This window comes from Talpa occidentalis, unplaced genomic scaffold, assembly GCF_014898055.3.
Source record: "Talpa occidentalis isolate TD23 unplaced genomic scaffold, MPIMG_talOcc4v2.1 talOcc4.4, whole genome shotgun sequence".
Taxonomy (NCBI): Eukaryota; Metazoa; Chordata; class Mammalia; order Eulipotyphla; family Talpidae; genus Talpa; species Talpa occidentalis.
The window spans coordinates 94,110,585-94,131,753 of record NW_023604295.1 but is presented as its reverse complement, the minus strand read 5'-3'; the positions used below and the strand labels follow the sequence as shown (position 1 = coordinate 94,131,753).

At 38.4% G+C, this 21,169-nt stretch overlaps 1 protein-coding gene across 1 annotated transcript in view; it reads right to left on the bottom strand.

The window, feature by feature from the left end:
• The window catches only part of SLC9A9 (solute carrier family 9 member A9), a 630,868-nt gene that overhangs the window by 395,669 nt on the left and 214,030 nt on the right, over positions 1-21,169 (bottom strand). Inside the window, exon 6 of the mRNA XM_054700753.1 lies at positions 20,276-20,381. Coding sequence (XP_054556728.1) covers positions 20,276-20,381 — 106 coding nt within the window. The remainder of the gene's footprint in view (positions 1-20,275; positions 20,382-21,169) is intronic.

Genomic DNA, 21,169 nt, shown 5'->3' with positions numbered 1-21,169 from the left:
CTCTGCCTCTGGTGAATCCCCTCACCTCCCGCATCTCTGGCCTGTACACCCCCATCTCTGGCCTGTACTCTTGTATGCATAAATAAATAAATCTTAGAAAAAAATAAAAAACACTTGCTGGACTATCTGACATCCATTTCTATCATATACGCTATAGTTATCATTATATCTTTGTTCTCTTTTACTTTGGTTTTTGTGATTTACTCATCTATTTTCTATAACCCTGACAGTGTTTTCAGAGAAATTCACTGTATTTTTGTTGCTTTAGAAACATCTTTTCTCTTTAGTAATTTTATTTCTTGCTCTGGTTTTTCTCCTGAGTTCTGACAAACACTCAATACTTTTATTCGTTCATATATACATACATACATATCTCTGTGTTTGTATATATATGTGTGTGTGTGTGTGTGTGTGTGTATTTAAGCCTATCTATCTATCTATCTATCTATTTATCTATCTATCTACTTACCTACCTATCAGGAATGCATATAAACTTTCATAATAATGGGGAACTCTTTGTTTTAACTTTTCTATGATATTTTGGTAAATTTGTTTGGACATTGTGGACTCTTCTTTGACTTAAAATTTAAAAAACTTATTTGGCAGTCTTGATGACCACATTTTATTTATCCTCTTTGATTATTACGCATCTTCAGGACAGGACAGACTTACTATTTATTAAAGATAGTACAGGGTCAGGTGTAAAATGAAACTGAATAAGTTGAGAGCAACTGCCATATTCATTTAGGTTTTGTTTCGCTATCTATTATTGCATAACAAACTACCCTAAAATTTAGTGGATTAAAACAGAAACAATTAATAATAAAAAGTAATGGGAAAATTATTTTTATTCACAAAAAGCCTTTGTTTACAAATCTGCAAATTGAGCAGAGCCTCAGAAGTTCAGCTCATTTTTGCTCCACATGGTGTCAACTGGGGTAGTGTTAATGGAACTGGAGGATCTACTTCAAGGAAGTGGGATCTGGGACATCTTGTTGGCTGTTATTACCTCCCCAGTTGGACCTTTCCACAGAGTGATTTGCCCTCCTTCCTGGAAAGTGACTGAGTTTCAAGATTGAGTGTCCCCAAAGGAATAGGAAATTAGCCTGGAAAATGGCAAAGCATCCTGTCCTCGGTATTCTGTAAATTCAGGGGGAGAGAATATAGACTTCACCTCTCCAAGTCAAAGGGTCTCAAAAAGGAGTGTCAAAGAATTTGGAGGCCTTGTTTTAAAACTGCTGCAAGTCTTCTACTGAGCATCTGTCACCAAATCTGTTTCCTTTCTTTGGGAATATATCTTTGTAAAGTACACGGCATTCATATTGAAGTGGCACAGAGAAAAGACCCATATGTTACAGATGAATTACACTTTGATTTGGAAATTGCTGTCTCCTCCCTCCCACCCCCACCCACCAGGCATATAGCACCCTATGTGGTGTCCTAGCTGGGAAACTCAAATATGGGTCAGCATGATTTCTACTTGTACTTCATTTCGAAGGGTCAGATAATTACCCTCCTCCCCACTTCTCCCTTTGCTCAATCACATGATCTTATCTGTAGTCTAAACAGCAGAACATTGGCTGCCCCATTCAGTAATGCGATCTGCTGTCTGATCTAGGAGGAAACCCTTAGATCAACATCTTTCCATCTGTCTCTTTTTTAAAAAAAATATTTATATAAGAACTGGGGTACAGGCCAGAGGCGCAGAGGGGTGAGAGAATTCACCAGAGACAGAGTGGGGAGCAAAACAGGCAGATAACGGAAAACACTGCTGAGGGGAGCAGCGGGTGAGACAGGAGAGGTCTGCTGAGCCATGTGGGTATCAACCTGGCCAGCCAGGAATAGAACCCATGCTGCAGAGGCTGTGGAAATCTTCACAGTGCTGCATACAACCCGTGTGCCATGGGGGAGGCCCAATATCTTCCCATCTCTTGCTCAAAATTTCACATTATTTGGCAGTAATATTTCAAAGTTTATGGTTTGGAAGTATGATTATTTCCTGTATCAACGGCTATAAAATTTTCACTCTAGTTTTTGATGTTTTTCTTAGTTTTAGTTTGTTTTGAGGAAATCAAGTACAAGTGAAAGTATTTCACCCTGATGTCTTCAGCAGAATTTCCATATGAGTTTTAGAATCACCTTAAAAAACTTGTCAGGATTTTAGAAGGGATATTACACTGAAGACACATATTTCTTGAAAGGAAAGTTGACCGCTTCATAATATTGAGTCTTTTCTTCTCAGATAGTTCAGACATTTGTTATTTAAAGTTATTCTATTTATTTAGATTTTTGTGAACAAAAATAATTTTCCCAATTACTTTTTATTAATTGTCTCTGAAGTCTAGGAAAGCTATTGACTTGTCAATCAATCTCAGTCCATTCAGATTTCTTAGTGCTTGAATATTTTCCCATTTCAGTCTCTGGTATTTTTAAGTACACAATCATGTCAGATCATCTATTAAGTATTTTATTTTGATATTCATATTTCAAATTTCCATAATTTTATTTTTAAATTTCAAAATCCCCTTTTTGCAACATAATCACTTTTTAAATCCATTTTAGTAGGTAATTATACATGTTTTAAGTTTTGGTTTTGTATCATTTGTTTCCCCTAACATTGATAATATCTGCTTTCATAATTTATATCATCAGTATAATAAACTTCTAAAATCCTAGCACAGATTTTTATGTTTTGGAATGAAGATAGATATGTATATTAAAGCTACCATATTGATAAATTAGAAAGCAGAGTTTAAACACTGACTCAGTGGCAGAAAGATAGTAAATGATAGAATCAGAATCCATACCCCAGCCCTGCCTTAACTTCTGCATGGATAAGTGGAACACACTATAAACCAGTGATGTATGTTTTAAGTTTCACATTTTCCATCAAAACACTTACCAGAATTATTCATAAAAAGACAATTTAATGCATACACATATCTATAAATTACTATTTTTCATAATTTTTTCCTTAGAAAGATATTAATGAAGGGCCTCCCTGGTGGCGCAAGAGGTTGAGACACAACCTATGAAGCTATCTGCAGCCACTGCAGCAGGAGTTCGATCCCTGGCCAGCCAGGGAGCAACCCATATGGCGCAGCAGCTCTCTCCTGTCTTGCCCACTGCTCCCCTCAGCAGTGTATTTCAGTCAATCTGCCTGTTCTGCTCCCCACTCTGTCTCTGGTGAATCCTCTCACTCCCCACACCTTTGGCCTGTATCACAGTTCTTGTATGCATAAATAAATAAATATTAAAAAAAGATACTAATGAAAAGAATAAAGACATATTACTGTTATTATAGGCAGTGTCTGAAAGTCCAAATTGTCAACAGTCACACAATTAAGGATTAACTCAACTCAGAAGATATGCTGATGTTCATAACAGCGAAGTAGGCAGGTAATAACAGGGATGGGGATCAAAATAAAAAAGGATAAACCTCCTAACATATTAGGTTTAAGATTTAATTTAACATCATCAGAAGCAGCATGTTCCCATTAATGACATTAGATCAAATTTTACCACTTAACTGCCATTCTGGAAATAAGCTTTTGGCACAGGCTTCAGAATTTAACTTTAATATGTTCAATTTGAATTAAGCATCTTTAGAAAATCAGATGAAATTGCATTATGATTCTGATACCACAGGATAAGTGTGGTCTAGATTTTATGTGTTGTATTCTATACAAGAACTCACTTTACTGTCTTGAAATGAGAAAATCTCGCAGTTAACCCATGAAAAACAAACTTGACGGTGAAAGGATTTCTTCCTTTTCCTTTCAACAATGCCTGCAATCCAGGCAATGAAAAAAAAAAAAATGATGTATTTGAGGACTCTGGGGACAGGAAAATTGATAAGGGCTTCCAGCTTCTGTCCCATAAACAAGCGATATTTTAAAGCTATTAACACAGGAGCTGGGCATTCAAAGACAGTTCATTTATCATTCAAAAGCTGGAAAGGGTGTCAGGCTTGAAGTCAAGGCTCTAAAAATGGGCCCTGAACTCACCCTCTGTAGCTGACAACTGCTACTTCACAAAGTTTTAATCAGATTCTCTGAGCATTACATGCCCAGTAAGGCAGAGCCCACGTGAAACCAGCAATAAGCCTGTACATTCATTATGGACCCACATAATATGAACAGATAATATTCTCTAGGCCAAAAGAAAGCTTTTAATTTAGATCAAAATTGTGATTGCATATTGATTTGGCCTTTTGTTCACTGGAAAATTTTTTCTTGGAAAAAGTTTCAGAATTAATCACCTGAAATAAAAGGCATTTTCTTGGTTGTTCCAATGAGAAGTCAGGCTTAAGTGCATCAGAAAGAAAATGTGTCTTAAAATCAAAGTCTTAACCCAGAGCTCCTGAAGGTGTTTAAAGAGCTTTGTCTTTTTGTTTAGATGAGCTCTGTTGGCCCCCCCAGGTGAGAGCCACAGATTTCTTCAGACTCTGGGAGAATTATTGACCACCTCTCCCCAAAGTTTATTGAGTAGTGTTTTAGAAGACATTATTAATAGTAGCCAGTTTGGCAGCCTTTGGAAATCTTACCTCACGAGATGCCATGGTTTGAACTGTCCCATCACTCAGCCACTGTCTTGTGAGTGTATGCTACTGGTACAACAGAGTTGGAGAACCCTGGAACCTGCAGTCCTGAAACAAGGAGGCTGTTGCATCTGGGACCAGAATGCTGGTCAGCATGGGCCAGAAGGCTGGCCCACGTACAGATCACGATGTCCTTGCTTGTTTCAGTACCGCAGGTTCCAGCAGCCTCCAACACAACACAGACAAGAAGAGGGAATCACTAGTATCCTCAAAAGATATTAAAATCTGGTAGGTAGAGACAAATGGCACTCATGGGTAGTGACAGAAGTACAACTCCTCAATCAGGAGGATGGGTTAGTCATGAAGGAATTGAGAAGGGTCACAGAAACAACACTGTAAGTGACCATCCAAGCTTTATGTAGTGGGGAAAGAGTAAGATTTAGTTATCCTAACAAACTTTGAGCAGTTTTTACTAATGTTTATCCTAAATATTAGTATGGATTCAGGGGTGCTTAGTGAGCACTTCAAAATTCAGGTCCCATAAAAAAAAATACTCTTTGTGTGAAGGATGCAGATGATAAACATCTGATTCATCAATCTACCCTTTATCTGTCCCCATCAACTGTCTAGGTATTATTTGTATTTGCAGGTCTGCTTTCCTGTCTTTGCAGGAAAGATAGCTTTTATTGTATGATATTTGGGGTACTTGAAATCTCAGTGACAGTAATTTCATATGGTGATTGACAAAATGAATGCTTCCTAAGTAACTTGACTATAGAAAGAAAATGAGTGACCTGGATATTCTGGCACTCGGGTCAGTATATCCTGGTGACTGTAATATCGGCACCCTGGTATCCAGCTCTGCCTCTTGTGTATTTTGGATTGTGAAAGTCACTCTCTTTGTACAAGCCTGGGCCCAGATTAGAGGACACAACCAGGATCTTCAACATAGTGTCAACATTTTAAACAGGTGTAAATCATAAGGAACTACTATGACACAAGGATGAAGCACAGCAGAAGACAAAACTGCCCCTTCCATTTCTCTCAAATCTGGTTAGTTACTTAACCATTGAACATCAGCTCAATGACATACATATTAAGGACCATTTTTAAAGTGTCTCCATCACACAGTATTTCAAGAAACAGTGTGGCAAAAAATGTCACCAACTTTCCACCTGTGGAGGTAACTTCTGCCCAGAAATTGGAGAGAACTGAACAGACGGATTCGTAGCGAGAATCATAAATCTGACAATAAGAAAACATGAAGTAATCTGAAGACAGAGTAAGAGAAACTAGGAAGACAGTGGCAAATGTGAAGCATAGCCTGCAGAGCCAACATACGAATCCCACAACTGAAGATACTAGAGCAAGAGACAGCCTAACACCCTGGAGAGAAAAAACGAAGGATACTCCGGGGAATACCTGCTTCCTAACATATAGGAGTCCTTTGCACAATTTGAAATGATTAAAGATTGCATAAAGTTTTATAGCAAGCATAAATTAATTTCAGTCTTACTAAACCAAACTGAAATGGGTTATGTGTTGTCACTCTTTTGCATTGTTTTGAGAACAGTTTGATGAACATGGCTGCTCAAGTGAACATCTGATTCCTTTAATATATGGCCCTTGTTCTGTCTCCACTGTCTTTCTTTTTATTATTATTATTATTTTTAAATGGCAAAGGATATAACCAATTTATTGAAAAGGAACTACAGAAAACCAGTAAAATACACAAATTACTGATAACGACTCAAAACATATTGTACTCTTCTTGGTCTCCATTTACCTCTGTGAACACCATGTTATTTATTTATTTATTTACTCTTGTTTGTTCAACACATTGAACACTGGCATGCTGGTTCCTACTCTTATAAACATGTAAGCAAAAGCAGGAAAAATATACATCAAGTTTTTTTAAATTTTTTAATTTAATTTTATATATTTTTTACATCATTTTTCATTTTGGCACAATGTATGCATTTTCATCTTGGTTATAGTCCCCATACCATTCCCACCACCCTTGTTTTGATCCTACTCCCTTCTCCCTCCCCCACCCCCATAGTGGTAGTGTGTCTCTGGTTTATAGTTGCCTGTTGATTTTGATTTTTACTTTATTATGATATGTCTTTTTCCTGGCCCCTTATTTAGGTTTTTTAAATTCCTGCTATGAGTGAGACCATCCAGTATTTTTCTTTTTCTTTCTGGCTTATTTCCCTGAGCATGATCCCTTCAAGCGCCATCCATGTTGCTGCACATTGCACGTTGACTACTACCTCACACCATGCACAAAAACCAACTCAAAATGGATTAAAGAACTAGACATAAGACCTGAAACCATAAAATATATAGAAGGAAATATAGGTGAAACACTACATGACATACACCTCAGTGACATCTTTAAAGACACATCACCCAAAGCAGTGACAGTGAAGGCAAAGATAAACAGCTGAGACTACATCAAATTAAAGATCTTCTGTACAGCAAAAGAGAAATAACCAAAACAAAGAGACACCCCACCGATTGGGAGAAAATTTTTGCACACAAGACTAATGATAAAGGACTGATCACAAAAATCTACAAAGAACTGATGAGACTCAACAAAAACACAGTAAATAACCCAGTCAAAAAATGGGCAGAAGAGTTAGAAAGGAGCTTCTCCAAAGAGGAAATGCAAATGGCCAACAGGCATATGAAAAAATGTTCAACATCACTTGTAATCAGGGAAATGCAAATCAAAGTACAATGAGATACCATCTCACACCAGTGAGAATGGCACATACTAAAAAAACGAGCAACAACAAATGTTGATGAGGATGTGGAGAAAAAGGAACTCTCCTGCACTGCTGGTGGGAGTGCAAACTGGTCCAACCACTATGGAAAGCTGTGTGGAGATTCCTCAACCTACTAAAGATAGAGCTTCCATATGATCCAGCAATTCCATTCCTAGGTATTTACCCAAATGACACAGAAACATTAATTCCAAAGGGCACCTGCACCCCTATGTTTATAGCAGCACTATTTACAATAGCTAAGCTATGGAAACAACCCAAATGCCCAAAAATAGATGACTGGATCAAGAAGATGTGGTACATATACACAATGGAATATTACTCAGCAATCAACAAAGATAAACTCTTGCAATTTGCAGCAACATGGATGGAGCTGAAAGGGATCATGCTCAGCGAAATAAGCCAGAAAGAAAAAGAAAAATTCCGGATGGTCTCACTCATAGCAGGAATTGAGAAAACCTAAATAAGGGACCAGGAAAATGACTAATTATAATAAAGTAAAATCAAAATCAACAGGCAACTATAAACCAGAGATACACTATGGGTGGGAAAAGGGAGTAGGATCAAAACAAGGGGATGGGAATTGTATGGGGACAATAACCAAGATGAAAATGCATACACTGTACAAAAATAAAAAATGATGTAAAAAATATATAAAATAAAATTTTTTAAAAATAATAAAGGGCACCTGCACCCCTGTCTATAGCAACACTATTTATAATAGGTAAGTTATGGAAACAACTCAAATGCCCAAAAACAGATGACTGGATCAAGAAGATGTGGTACATATCCACAGTGGAATTTTTATTATTAATTATTGTTTTTATTATTTCTATTTCTATTTTTATTATTTTATTATTTTTATTTATATTTATTATTTTTTATTATTTTTTACTTTTCAATTTTCTTACATTGTTGTTTCCCTTTGTACAGTATTTGATTTCTCTCTCAGGTGTATCCCCCATACTTCTCACACTACCACATCACTTGTCAACCATCGCCATAGTCCTTTGTGCTCTTCCTTCCCCTTGTTTGATCCCCACTCCCCTGCTATATGCCTCAGATCTATAGTTTGCCTGCAAATTGTGTTATATGTGTGTGTGTGTATGTGTGTGTTCCACTTTCTGTATACAACATTCTCTCTCCCCAACTCCCATTTAGTGTTCACCATCTTTGAATATTGTAGCTGATTACAGAGTGATTGGCTCTGTCTTACTTTACCCCACCCAATTAGTTGTGAGCATTATTATTGTCACAGTCAATCCTCATTGGAGTTAGGATTGTTTCAACAATTTCTTTGCTTACTGCTCCTTGTCTCCCACCTCTTCCTGAGTTCAGTTTCTTATTTCTACTTAATTATATCCTTGAAAGTTCTATCATTGATTGTCTGTGAATGGTAAACTTTGTCTATCTGAAAATGTCATTCATTTTTACCTTTGAATGATATTTTAGTTGAATTTAGAATCTAAGTTGTGGGCCTTCTTGATGGCCAAATGGTTAAGGCTCAGTGCTATCACCTCTACAGCCTGAGTTCAATCCCAGTCTGGTAGCTAACACACTTATGGCACAGCAGACCTCTCCTTTCTCACCGGCTGCTCCCCTTAGGAGTGCATTTCAGTAAATTTGCCTGTTCTGCTCCCCACTCTTCTCTGGTGAATTCTCCCACCCCCTGTTCCTCTGGTCTACACCCAGTTCTATGGAAAACAAAATTTAAAAATATAGAATCTAGGTTGTTAGTTATTTTCCCTTAATACTTTGTACATATTATCCCACTATCCTTTGCTGCCACAAGTGAGAAAATGCTGCCACCCAAATTGGTTTCTGTTGCAAGTAATCCAAGCTTCCTCTCTGGTTGCTTTTATGATTTCTACTTTGTCTATGATGATATCACATTTCACTGCAATATATTTGAAGGTGCACTTAGTTTGAATTTACCCAGTTCTGGACATATGTTTCAGCTTTTCAGTTCTGAAAAGTGACCTTTCATGAAATCTTCAAATATTGCCACAAATCATTTTTCTTTATTTGTTCTTTTTGAAATTCTTATTGATGTATTCTGATTTTTCATACTGTCCTTCAAGCCTCTTAATTAGTTTTTCATACTTTTTATCTGATATTCTGGATCATTTACTAACTTCATCTTCATCTTCATATTAATCAGTTGGATTAATATGACATTTGTCTCATTCTTTAAGTTATTAATATGAATAGATTTTTTTATTTTGAAAAGTTTTTGTTTCTATTTTTCTGTTCTTCTCTATTATTTTTTTTGCACCTCCATTTAACTCTTTAGTCATTATTAACTGCTCATTTTAAAATTGTTCCCAGATTTTTGTGATTTTTTTGTTTAACTATCTTAGGGTCCTTGTTCTCATTTACTTTTGTTTATTGCTGATCTTTTCTTCCTGGAAGAATGTGAGCTCATTTTCAAGAAGATATTTTTTTTTCCTGTGTGACAGTATATAAAATATTGCTTCAAAGCATTTTGTAATATTTGGAAAGGTGTTTCAATAGTCCTGAAAACTTTTTTATCTTAATATATTGGCTTGCATTTCCATTAGTACATTGCCCAGGGCAGGTACTTTGGTTCAAATTCCAGATAGACAGCAAATATCCTCACAATTTCTTAACTTTGGTGGTCAGAGACTGTAACAGAAGGTGCATTTGGAGACTCTAGGCTTGATGCAAGGTATTGCTCAAGTTCTATTACCATGAGAGAGCGTATGGACATGGATCTAATTTCCACATGGAAATGGAATTCCGGCTTCAAAACCTCTGCGTCTGAATCCTACACAATATCAAGTGGCCTCTGACAGTGGTAGCTTCTCACTCTTGCTGTGATTTCTCTCTTATTTCTCATACCTTGGGAATTCTTTTTCTCTTCTTCAGAATCAATAATGCATTTAGAAAAGAATTTTTGTCTTGTTAAATTAAGCATGTCCTTGATTTTGTAACAGTGTGGGACCTATCTACTTTATTTCAATACACCATGGTCTGAACATTCTATTATCATTATGGTACTTACTCTTTTGGGATGCCCATTATATTTGCCCTCTGTTTTCTAATAATAGTTTCCATGCCATTGGCCACAGGGATGGAGATATGATTCAGATCTGGACAATCAACATGTTTTATTCCTTCAGGGTACTCTATGACTGGTGTAGGACTGATAGAAGTAGAGTTTGCGCCAGGTTAGAAAATTTGGGGAGAATAAAGTATTATTTTAAGGGAGACCAATATAAGCCTGGAGATATCATTAGTTAACCCCTCCTGCTTACTAGAGTAAGTCATCTATATACACTAGGCAAGAATGAGGCTAGCACTCAGAGGAAATCAGGGCCAAGAAAGAGAAAGAATAGACATTCATGTTTGGGTCCCTGAGTCCTGCCATACCTGTAATTTGAGTTGGGATTCTGTCACTTATATTTGATGTACACACCAATACAATGAAATTGGGACTAAAACCCATCAACATGGGTTTATTTTCTTTTCGATAGATCAATTTGTCATGTGTGACTTGAGATAGACTGAAGCAAGTTCTATGTTATGGAGCTGAGTTTAGGAGAGGCAGGGAATGAATGTCAAATATAATCTGAGGGACAAAAGGCACAGGCATAGGATAAAGTTAAGGTCAGTTCCCAGTAATATGAACAGGGACATTAAATGAGAGCTAGGACAAAGGTTGACAGAGTCATAGCCAAGAAACAGGAAACAGAAATCAAAAATGAAAAAAAAAAAAACTAAACAGCAAAACACACCAAAAAACAAACAAAAATAACAACAAAGCAAGGCTGAAACAGCAGGCAAGGGTGTGGGTAGAAAACACTGGTGTTCTGACTAAAGCTGGAGGTCAGCTGAGCTCTGTCTCCAGCCACTTTTAAAGACGCCATGACATCTTCCCATTCCTGCTAGCTGATGCCACCTGGTGTCCACCAAGTGAAGTCAGCCTGGAATTTGCCGCCAGGACAAAGAGTCCTTAAGTGAAAAGGGTGATCACTTTCTTTTTTTAATTATGTATCACAGCAGTATCTAAACAGGCATCAAAATGCATTTCCTGCTGATGATCAGCTTCCAAGGCAAACATCAAAGTGAATTACCTTCAGAAAGATGTGCCAGATAGAAGAAGACTTGTTTTTAAATTAAGCAAATTTGTGAGAACTATTATCCTTTTTGGCTGTGAAAACAGGTTCGTTTTTTTCTCATCAAAAGGAAATACCTTCTTATCACTTTTTAAAAAAGATTTATTTTTATTTATTTATGCATACAAGAACTAATGTAGGCCAGAGATGGGGTGAGGGAGGTTGTGAGAGGTTTCACCAGAGACAGAGTGGGGAGCAGAACAAGCAGATCTATTGAAATACACTGCTGAGGGGAGCAGCAGGAGAGGCAGGAGAGATCTGCTGCATGTGGGTAGCTCCCTGGCTCAAGTCGATCAAACTCAAGCCTAGCGTTGATAGCTCTGAGTCTAACCCCTGAGCCATCAGGGAAGTCTTCCTTCTTACCACTTCTATGTTTACAATTAGGAGTCAAATAGGAGGAGCAGTAGAGCTAATGAGAATTACAAGACTTTTTAAATACTTGAAGAAAGCAGTATAAGAATATTAAACATCTATCCTCTGGAATAGATTTTAATGAGAGGATTAGTAAAATGACTCTGCCCACATCTGAAAGGGCATGTTAACTCTTAGTTTTTTATAATTATTGGAGAACCTTTCAAATAAGTAGTTGGTGTTATGGGGAACAGAGAAAAATATAACTTGCCTTCAAGGAGCCAGCTTTCTATTTAGAGATGATGGCACCAAGAGAAACAACGGATTTTCCTAGTGATGTCTGTTCATGCTGTACAGTTATTCTCCTCCATGCCAGTGATTTTCTGGAATGATTTTTAAAGCAAGGTTCTGCTGCATGAATTAAATCCCATTACAGCTATTGTTTGCCCTTAGCTGTGAGAAGTTGATGAGGGCAGTTTGGAGAACTGCACCCTTACACAGTGTTATTTTTGGCACATGCGGGTGCTCAGCACATTTCAGTTGAATGACTGGACGCTATCTCAAGGCTCCTCTTGGTTTTATGGTTTTTGTTTTGTTTTTTTTTAAGTCTCATAGCCATCCCATTAGCTTCCAGGTTAAAATTCCCTTAAGAAGCACGTGCTGTAAAAATGTGGTCTTTCAAAATGTCACTCACTAAGTGCTGAGCATTTACCAGTGTCACACTTTAAATGACATTTTCTGCAAAGAACCTCTGAGCAGCATGGCACTCTTATTTAAAAAAAGAAAATTGGCACTCCATTTCTCCCTCTCTTCTAATCATTTACATTGAATTTCTTTATAAGCATTTACTTAATAGGAGTAAAGGCACCTGGAATGTATTCATTGTCATCAGAGATCCAGCTGTTTAATAAAGTTATTATTTTATCTCTAAGAAAATCTGGAGGCATTTGCATACAGTGGACATATTATTTGCATATTTGTGACATATTATTTCACAAGTAGATGATTCAGTACAATACTGGTGATATTTCTGTTTTGTAGGTAAATGGCTGAGAACACTCAACAGGCAGAAAAAAATTCAGACTTAAGTTTCTGTAGAATCTGCATTTACATGAAGATTGACAATTATGACATATGTTAATGAGGAGGTCTTTGGCCCAGGGTTGATTATGGGTATTTTAATCTATTTCCAATTAATATACAAAGGCCAAAAGAAGAAAATAAAAATCACCTGAGATCCTAACATTTTTGATTTTATATATAAATAAAATATACAAATCATAATTATACACAGATGCACAGCATATGTATTCAGTTGTGATTATTAACCAAAAATAGATCTTATTTTATATATCATGCAAAATTTTCTTGTTTTAAAAAAATATTGTGAACATCTTTACTCATTAGTACATTTTTTCTATATCATTTATCAGATGATTGCATAGGATTCCATATTCATGTATTATAATTTACTCAACTAAATAGTAACTCTTCTTATGTATATACCTTCTTGTACAAATCAATGCACTCATCTCCATGGAGAAATGGCTGCACAGCACATAATTAATTCTTGGGATACATTTCTAGAAATGAAATAGATGGATCAAGAGTCACAGATTTGAATGACTCTTAATAAATATTGCCAAATTACCATTGTAAATTTTTACCACTTTTCTCTTTCATGATGATGTGGGCAGGTTCCCATTTCTCTAGCTTGACTTGAGTTCTGAGATTTGGAGATTTACTAAGCAAAATCTTGGTTGGTTTAATTTGTTTTATTTAATTACCAGTGAAGCTGATCATATTTAGTAGAGTCATTGGCTATTTGTATTTCTTCTCTTGTTCATTACCAACTTATATTTTTTACTCATTTTCCTTTTATGCTTACTTTTTCTTTATTGTTTTTTTGACAACAGGAGTAAGATCAGTAGCTAGTATCTAATGTTTATTGAGTTTATGAGACAGGCACCATGCCTCATTGAACCCCACTGGTTAGAAGCTCCATAGGTGTCTCATATTTAATCCCATCCAAAGAGATGTAGCTATTATCATTTCTAATTTACAAACAAGGCGATTGAGGTACAGAGAAGATAAGTTACTTACTAGTTAGCTAGTAACAAGAAGGCAACCTATTAAGTACATTTGTCATATTAAGGTGATTAATAATTCATCAGTATATTATAAAAGACACTGACATATCAATATGTGTGTTGGAACTGCTTTCCTGGATCTGGCCTTCAGCATCTAATTTATTTGCAGTGTTTTTTTCTCACTAGGATTTCTTGACTCTGTTGTCATCACATAAACTGGCTTTTCTTTATGGCTTCTGCTTTTGACAGCTTGATCATCTGAAGAATATTTTAGATAGTAATTCAAATACATACAAATATGCAAACAGTTTAGAAGGATATAAAATAGTTAATTATCTTTCTGCCTTTTGCCTAAATCAAGGATTTATCTAGAAAAAGTATCTTTTAACCTTTTATATTTTTATGTCTTCTGCTGGTTGTCCTGGATTTTAAATAAAATGCCTATGCCTCCATTTCTTAATTTACCAGCTACATATTGTATTTGCTGATTTGTTACTATAAGAGACGTGGCATTTTAGTTAACTTATCCCTTGCTTTTTCTCTCTCCACACCTGCTTAACTTTTGCAAGGACTATCAATTTTAGTTCTGAGTATCTTTATAACTAAGTAGTAGACTTCCACCTCTATTTCTTAATTTATCAACTTTAGACAGTAAGCCTTAAGTAAATGGTTCATTCCTAATGGGGGAAATCACATGTAAAAATGGTTATTCTCTATATTTCTTGGATCATAAAATGTCATATTTATGAAGGAATGCTTCACTAGAAGCAGGTCTTCGGTTATTTAAATGAAACCAGAAAGACATGTGACAGTAGATACCACATTGCCTTACAGCCATATTGCTTATTCATTGCTCAAAATAATTTTTAATGTATATCAAACAACTATTCTTAAATTTTATAGGTAAGGAAACAAATATGGTGCATCACTGTAGTAGTGTTCAAGGTCTTGTTTTGTTTCTGTTTTCTGTTCAGCATCCATATTTCTTGTGTGTGGGGAGGTTGCTATTATTCTGAGCAATGTCCCCCCCACTTTTCCCCAGTGTTAGTTCATATATTTGCAAGTGAAACTGAGCACAGACTTGAACACATGAAACATGTGACTTAGACCTGAGCACATTCCCCTGGCCATAGTGATTAGTTCTAACTAAATGGCTCATCAGAATCTCCAAGGTGTATATGGCTGAGAAAATGAGAACAATGGTTCTTGCCCTATTTTCCTGAAGGAAGAGAGAGCCCTGGGGGTTGCTGGCAGCCATCTTTGATGAGGTGAAGGAGCTTCTGAAGAAGCTGAGTGAGGAAAGACAATCTCGCTCATTTCACTGGAGCTTTTCCCAAACCATTTATATTCCTGCTGTTCAGTTATAGCACAGATTCCTTTCTTGCTACAGCAACTTGAGTCCCTTTCCTGTCAACTGTATTAATTGCAAGGTTAATTCATGACAATCCTGATATTATGATACAAATTCCTTTCTCTGAAATCTAGGGCTCTTTCTACTATTTGACCTTGCTGCCTCTGAAAGCAAAGTCTCTATTTAGGATTCAGAAATACACACCCTCAAGTTCTCTTCGATGTATCTTTTTGTCTTCCTTCATAATCTATTTAATAATCCTTATAAATGCAAATTCATCATGTGGAATTCATTCTTAAACTCATATGCATATATATTTAAGCAGGGCATTCCCTGCATCCCTCTAATAAACACTGAGTCAGAGACAAATTGATTTAAAAACTTTTATGCTAAGTACAATGACTTTACTTTTGGATGGACAATTCTGGATCATTTGAAGTTGTGGGGACACAACCCAGCACCTGCTGTGCGTGCAAGATCTTTGGTCATCAGGTTCAATTATAAATTAATTGTCAGGAGTTTAGAGTATATTTAACCTAAGAAACAGTATTATAATTAGTAATGTGCTTCTTAGTACAGAGACGTTGAATTAATCTAAAATGTGATTAAATTATTATACCTTTGAATAAATATGCTGGAATATGGAATGATCTTAGTATTAACAATTAAAATTAAATAAAAAACTAAAACTGAAGAGGGTGGCTTAAGAAAGGAGGTTTGGGGCCTCCCTGGTGGCTCAGGTGGTTAAGCGCAGGGCTCTGGAGCTGTCCACAGCCTCTGCAGCGTGGGTTCAATCCCACCCAGCCAAGGAGATAAACACATGGCGCAGTAGACCTCTCTTGTCTTGCCCACTGCTCCCCTCAGCAGTGTTATTGGTCCATCTGCCCGTTCTGCTCCCCGCTCTGTCTCTGGTGAACCCTCTCACCCTTCTGCACCTCTGGCCTGTACCCCAGTTCTTGTATGCATGAATAAATAAATCTTAAAAAAAAAAAAAAGAGGGCCTCCCCGGTGGCGCAGCGGTTGAGCGCTGGGTTGCGAAGCTGCCCGCGGCCTCTGCAGCGCCGGTTTGATCCCCGGCTGCTCCCCGGCCACCGGAGGAGGGTCCCACATGGCGCGCAGACCTCTCCTGCCGCCCGCTGCTCCCCTCAGCAGTGTACTTCGGCCCTTCTGCCTGCTCTGCTCCCCGCTCTGGCTCTGGTGAATTCTCTCACCCTCCCGTGCTTCTGACTGTACCCAGTGCTTGTATAAATAAATAAAAAATAAATCTTAAAAAAAAAAAAAAGAAAGAAAGGTGGTTTGCTGATGGAAGACTGAAAAGTAAATGAAAGTTGTAGCCATTCTAAGAGGCAAGCACTCAGGAGGTACTGCCAAGGATATAGTAGGTCATGACTTAGGCTTTTTATTATATTTGATTTCACATGAAAATATATAAATTTTCTATGGTATAAGAAATGCTCTATTATTACTCTTAAACTTCAGAACCACACTGAAGTAGAACTAAAAAAAGGAAAACACAAGACCTTTTGGTATCTTTTTTTAATGTGCATGTCAATCTGACTGTAAAATTGGAGCTACCAGGGAAAAGGGGAGGGGCGGAGAGAAGGGATTTGGGGCCTAATGCTTTGGTGGCGGGTGCTGTGTGGTATCTTATATCTGAGGAGGTGTGACCCTATATGTCTCAATCATACAGAGTGTTGTAAACCAATGCTACCTCGATCAATCAATAAATCAGCTCAGTTTTCATAAATCTACTTTCTAAAAAAGCAAGTAGACCCCAGATTACATGGCTGGGCTGGAAAGGAGAGAATAAAACAGAGACTAATGTTTGTATTTCTGGTATGAAAGTCATGGTAAGTTTTACATTAGCATCAATTTTTTTAAAGATTCATTTATTTATGCATACAAGAGCTGGGTTATAGGCCAGAGGTGTGGGGAATGAGAGGATTCACCAGAGACAAAGTGGGAGCAGAACAGGCAGATCTGAAATACACTGCTGAGGGTGTTATAGGGCAACCCAGATATAAAATAAAATGGGTTGCCTGGCTGTGGGTCCTCACCCGCACGCTTAAAAGGGACTTATTAATACTCCACTACAGGCACAAACAAAAGGTTAATGAAAGGTTTATTTACAAGGGAAAGGGAATTAAGGAAATGTACAACTCAGGGAGAAAATAGGGAAATAAAGTCTTTAATGCGTCCTACCCGATCCGCCGACCTGGACACCCAAAGGCACTTTCAGAGCTGGCCGGACGCTGCGAGCTAGCGGGGAGCCAAAATGGGGAAACCCCTCCAAAGCCCACGTGTCTGGCTTTATACCACACCTGGCTGCTTAACCCTACCCTCAGGTCCCAGCCACCTTCCCTTTGGTGGTGATGGGATTTGGAGTTCCCAGTGTCTTTTGGCTTTGGTCTGGAGTGGGGGGGTGGAGTCTACAAAGCCTGTATGGAATTAGCTTTAGGACATCCTGTTCCCCCTAACAAGGGGAGCAGTGGGCAAGATAGGAGAGGTCTGCTGCGCCCTGTGGGTCATCTCCCTGGCTGGGGATCTAACTCGTGCTGCAGTGGCTGCAGACAGCCTCATAAAGTTGGGACTGAGGGCCTCCCCGGTGGCGCAGCGGTTGAGCGCTGGGTTGCGAAGCTGCCCACAGCCTCTGCAGCGTCGGTTCGATCCCCGGCTGCTCCCTGGCCACCGGAGGAGGGTCCCACATGGCGCGCAGACCTCTCCTGCCACCCGTTGCTCCCCTCAGCAGTGTACTTTGGTCCTTCTGCCTGCTCTGCTCCCCGCTCTGGCTCTGGTGAATTCTCTCACCCTCCCGCACTTCTGACTGTACCCAGTGCTTATATAAATAAATAAATAAATCATAAAAAAAAAAAAATTGTTAAAAAAAAAATAAAATTGGGACTGAACCCTTTGTGCCACCAGGGAGGCCCCTTTAATTATCTTTAAATAAGGCTTTTCTAAAGGAATTAGAGGATAGGGCCTCCCCTGGTGGCGCAGGTGGCTGAGCACAGCACTGTGAAGCTGTCTGCAGACTCTGCAGCGCCGGTTTGATCCCAGCTGGCCAGCGAGGGTCCCATATGGCGCCACAGACCTCTCCTGTCTCACCCGCTGCTCCCCTCAGCAGTGTATTTTGTCAGTCTGCCTGTTTTGTTCCCTGCTCTGTCTCTGGAGAATCCTCTCACCCTCCTGCGCATCTGGCCTGTACCCTGATTCTTGTATAAATAAATAAATAGATCTTAAAAAAAAAAAGAATTAGAGGATAGAACAGAGCATGTAGGATGGGGCACTAAAAGGAAAAAAAAATGTGTGTGTGTGCAAGTAGATGTTTAAAAAGAGACTGGCACATATGCATAATTCATACTGAATTATGAAGCAAGTGAGCAAGCCAGAAAATCAAGGAGCACAAACAGGAAACATGCCAGCAAGAGGAAGTGGTTAGCAGTGGACAGCACAGGTACAGTATAGACCCCAGAATCTATGTGCCCCCTGAACAGCAAAGCTCAGGGAAGGGTTGGTGCCTCCAAACACACCAGGTGAAAGACGCTGCAGTTTGAGGATATGGATGTCTTCCTGTACAATATTCCTAGTTTAGGGTTACTTTCATTTCAAAGGTGGAACTCTTTGGGGTCACTCTGCACAATGCCTGAATTGACAAAGCTGGGAAGCACCACATTTTGGCTAGAATGGCAAGTGTCATAAAACTAGAAAGGAAGAGATTTTGCCCATGGTGGGAAATACAATTTATTAAGATATGAAATACATGGGGAGGGGGTGTGACAGAGGCCCTGCCAGTGATAACCACCAACTGACCCCAGAACTGCTAAATAGACTGTTTCAAATGCCCCCAAGGCTTGTGCTCAACAACATCAATATTCATCCTTGGAGTCTATAATTTTAATGGAAAACTAATGTGAATGGTAGTGCTGAAAGTGGAAAGACCAGCACTTCCTTGAGTTGTAGCTGAATGATTTTTCTCCCAAGTTCATTTGTGCTTTCGTGGTTTTGCTTGGCTTGGCCTTTGACAACTTGGCAGCTCAGGAAGTGAAAATGAGGGTCTCAGCAAATTGAAAAATTTTTTTACTCCAAATGTTCCTTTAATGCTGGTATTTCTCGGACACAGATTCCTGATGTCCTAATTAATTTTTCTTGGCATTTCTTTCAAAGCATCCTTTAGCATTTGTGAATCTACCTTGACTTTTCCTCTTAATTTGAACTCCCTGATATTTTCCTTTGATACAGGAAAGGCACTATTCGGTGGCCTGGTGAAATATTTTTATTTGAAGACTCTTGTTTGTAAATTGCTGAACTCAGGGGCAACTCTGGGGTGACAGCCTCAAGAAATGTCAGCTGACAGAAGATAGAGTGGGGTTGCTTTGTTTTTTCCTGCTCCCCTAGGTAAGATCTCACTTTAAAAACTCTCTTGTTATTCACAATACATTTCCAAATGAATTTGAGGTCATTAACACTCTGAATAGGATTCTGTCCTCACATTAAATTATCAGATAGTTGTTTTTCTTTGGGATATTTGACAGTAGTCCATGTGTTAGCCTTAATCTAAACCTAAGCAAAGACCTCTGACATGGTGAAAGCCACTGAAGTGGCCTTTATTTAAATATAAATAGTAAGTGTCTGCAGGGGAGGTGAGATTCTTATCTCCAAAAGAAAATTCTTCCATGATGAGGGCAAAACTACCTTAGTTCTTAGCTGATGAGCCATCAGTTTCAGAAAGCCTCCGTGCATCAGCTAAATATATGCACCAAAGAAAAAAATATACCCTCCGGTAGTATCTTATAATAGACTGGAAACATGATGTCCATTAATAGTATTAGAAATTAGGTGCCTAATGAATTGTACCCATTACTGGAATTTTTTTTGTGATAACAATTCCTTAAATGTTAGAAATTACCTCTATCTCTATAACATAAGAGCAAAGATACTATTAAAGATGCTGGGAATTATCAACACATGGAAGCATATTTTTACATAGGGAAGCAAGGCCAAGCCCCAGTACTTACTATGTAAGGACAATGGCCACTGCATCGTTGAACACACTCTCTCCAAACAGGAGCGTGTACAGGTCGGGGTCCACGTGCAGCTCGTGGAAGATGGCCAGCACTGTCACTGGGAAGAAGCACACACATATGCAGAGTTAGCTGAGCCCCCCACAGCCTGTGGTTGTGGTCACTCTAAAAAGCATTCATTAAATGCTCCTCATTTCCAACCCATCCTCTAGGCCCACACCAGACCTTTACTCAAAGGCAATCTGATCTGTCACTTCCCTGCTTAAAGAAATTTCTAGGATTCTCACAGTTGGCAGAGAAAGTTTGTGCTCCTTGGTATGAGTCTTTTAGAATCTACAATCTGTATCTCACATTGCTAACCTTTTTCTGCCTCTCTCAAGCCACACAGAACCTGCCAGAATTTCCCAAACACGTGGGGTATTTTTTAAACTCCGTTTGCATTTTATGTCTCCTTATCAGGGCACAGACTTCTTTTCCATCCACCTGTTGTTGTTCCTCCTGTTCATCAAACACTTACACACATACACACACACACACACATACAAGCACATCACCATTTCTTGCTATAAAAACACTACTTAAACTTTAAAGTCTCTCAAGTGTCCCTCCAGTCCCCCAACTACTTCAGCAGACACCTGGCTCACTCCTTTATGATACAGCATTGGAATCAAAGCACAAAATTCATCACAGAAGATTTGGGAGCTCTCTAGGGACATGGGCCATCTTTGCAACACTGGATATTTGGCAAATGTTCACTAAATGTTGTAATGCATGACTGACTGACGGCTGAATGAATGAATGAAGAATGAATGAACGTCGCAGGAGAGGTAGTTGGCACCTGACTGTCATTCTCTCCTGATATCACTCGTCTCTGTAAAGATGCATCCA